The sequence below is a fragment of the Cygnus olor genome, chromosome 2, assembly GCF_009769625.2.
Source record: "Cygnus olor isolate bCygOlo1 chromosome 2, bCygOlo1.pri.v2, whole genome shotgun sequence".
NCBI lineage: Eukaryota > Metazoa > Chordata > Aves > Anseriformes > Anatidae > Cygnus > Cygnus olor.
In genome coordinates, this window is record NC_049170.1 from 155,550,621 (window position 1) to 155,552,828 (window position 2,208).

At 50.2% G+C, this 2,208-nt stretch overlaps 1 protein-coding gene across 1 annotated transcript; it reads right to left on the minus strand.

Annotated features, from left to right (window-relative positions):
* Positions 1-439: 439 nt before the first annotated feature.
* Positions 440-1,337, minus strand: LOC121065180 (leucine-rich repeat-containing protein 30-like). The gene has a single exon (XM_040547782.1). The coding sequence runs from the start codon at positions 1,301-1,303 to the stop codon at positions 440-442; it is 864 nt and encodes a 287-aa protein (XP_040403716.1). The 5' UTR covers positions 1,304-1,337.
* Between the last annotated feature and the right edge of the window lie 871 nt (positions 1,338-2,208).

The following is a 2,208-nucleotide window of genomic DNA, read 5'->3' on the forward strand; positions in this document are numbered from 1 at the left end:
TCTGTACAGTCTTAAACACTTCCACAAATCTCAGCCTGCACCTAATGCAAGTCCAGACTCAAGCACCAACCCAGTGTGCAAACTATGCATTATTGCCCTTTACAGCCCACGAGGTGCTTACCTGACTCTATCCTCTCAGACTAGATATTGTTCATATTCTCAGACTGAATGTATGGCTACAACATTTCTTGAGATAGATCTATACAACTATAAAAACTACAAAGATTATAGCTGTCCCTGAAATAATTTTGCAAGGTATAGACCATCACTCAGTACTAGTGTCAAAAAACAGACTGCCAGAGAAATCACTGTAGAGCAGAGAGGAAGCTTTGGAGCTCCACAGAGTGATTTCACCAGACTTTTCCACCTGAAACACATTTCTCCTGTGCAGACTATTTGCACAGCATAATTCCACCTCAGGAGGACTGGCACCAGTTGTCTATTCTCTCTGCACCCTACGAAGCGAAAAGAAGTAGTCTCTGATCTCCTCAGGGCCTCTGCTGCAGACTTCAGGGGGAGGACTTTCCAGCGGATTCCCCTCAAAATTGCACGAGCAGTAATTGCATCCCCAGTCCAAGTTCACCAGCTCCCCAAATCTTGCCGGAAGGGCCCGTAAACAGTTGTTTCCCAGCCACAGCGTGTGCAGGTTCCTTAAAACACAGATACCCTCAGGCAGGCTCTCCAGGGAGTTGAAGAGCAACAGCAACGTTTCCAGTTTCTCCAGATGCCGGATGCCGGAGGGGATTGTGCGGATTTTGTTGTCGCTCACGTCCAGAAAGGTGAGGCCCCTCAGCTGGCAGAGGGGGGCAGGCAGTTCGGCCAGGTCGTTGTTGGCCAGGTGGAGGCTGCGCAGCCTCTGAAGCGCCGCCATTTCAGGGGGCAGGGAGCTCAGGCGGTTGTTGCTCAGGGTGAGCCTCTCCAAGTGCCTCAGAGAGCCGATTTCGGCAGGAATGGCCTTCAGGTTGTTGGAGTCCATGTAAAGGAGGGTGAGGTTCTTCAGGCGGCTGATGTCTCGGGGGAGCAGCTCCAGCCGGTGCCTCAGGCAGCTCTCTCGTTCTGGGCTCATCTCCAGGACCTGCAGCTGGTCCAGGCCAAAGACCTGCTCAGGAACTGCTGCCAGCTCTCTGCCGGAGATCTTCAGTTTCTTCTTCCCTTCATACTTGGGGTCATGCTCTGTAAGGTACCTCCAGAGTGGGTCAGGACCCGTAGGGGCACATCTGAAGGAGGCGGCTGCGTTCATTCTCCCACCAGAAATGTGGCTGGCCGAACCGAGCCCAGGAGGGCAACCGACGATTTGTTGCATGCACCACGGGCAACCGCTGAGGTCCTCGGTCGAACAAGGCCCTCTGTCAGCTTTCCTCTCTGCCAGGCACATAACAACACACATGCGGAGTGTTTGGGTTGCTCAGAGACATCCCACTGAGCAAACATTTGCCCTTCTTGCTCGGTCAGGTGTTTCCCTCCTGGCACTGTAGCATACACAAAACCCAGTTTCTGGGCTGCAAATAATTCCTCTCGTGCTTTCAGCCAGTGAGGTGGTGGCAAAGTGTTTGCTGGTGTTTAGAAAGTGAAACAGCAGTGCTGTGCTTGTGCTTGTCAGCAGTTTGGTTCAAAGCATTTTTTGTTTGTAGCTCTGTCCTGGTGGGTGCACCTAAGATGTTTGTAAGAGGAATTCACATTGGTCATTCCCAGGGGGTTGCAATGGAAGCATCAAGTCTGGGTAGCTAAAGCACATGGTAAATGGGACAAGAAGACAGACTCATAGCTGGTGGCTTGGGAGCTGGCAGCCAGGAACAAGCCCTGCCCTCCAGGACGGCTTTTGCCCTTAGCATTAACCAAACACAAAAAGCATCAGTTTTGAAATCTGGAAGTCCTTCTCTGCCCTGCTGAGCACATGAACCTCTGCACCACAGAGATACGGTCTTTCTTGTGCTGCATTTATTCTGGCATATTTAAAAACAATTTTTGATCCCTTACTGTATGGTTTTGTAAGAGATGAAAAATACCAGGTTTATCCTAAGTCACTCAGCACAGCATGCAGTGTAGCGAGCAGGGCATTTTCCCAGGAGACAATTGTGGGTTTGAAGCCTCAGGCTGAGAAAGCTACCTCTTTTATTTCATCTTCTAATCCTTAAGGCTTTCAGCTAAAAAAAATGCTTAGAATGACCATATCAGATGCTTTTCACAGTCTCCCACTGACTATTAAAG

Bases quoted from the DNA above. Each gene is read 5' to 3' on its own strand.
- LOC121065180 (XM_040547782.1), bottom strand. From the start codon at position 1,303: ATGCAACAAATCGTCGGTTGCCCTCCTGGGCTCGGTTCGGCCAGCCAC.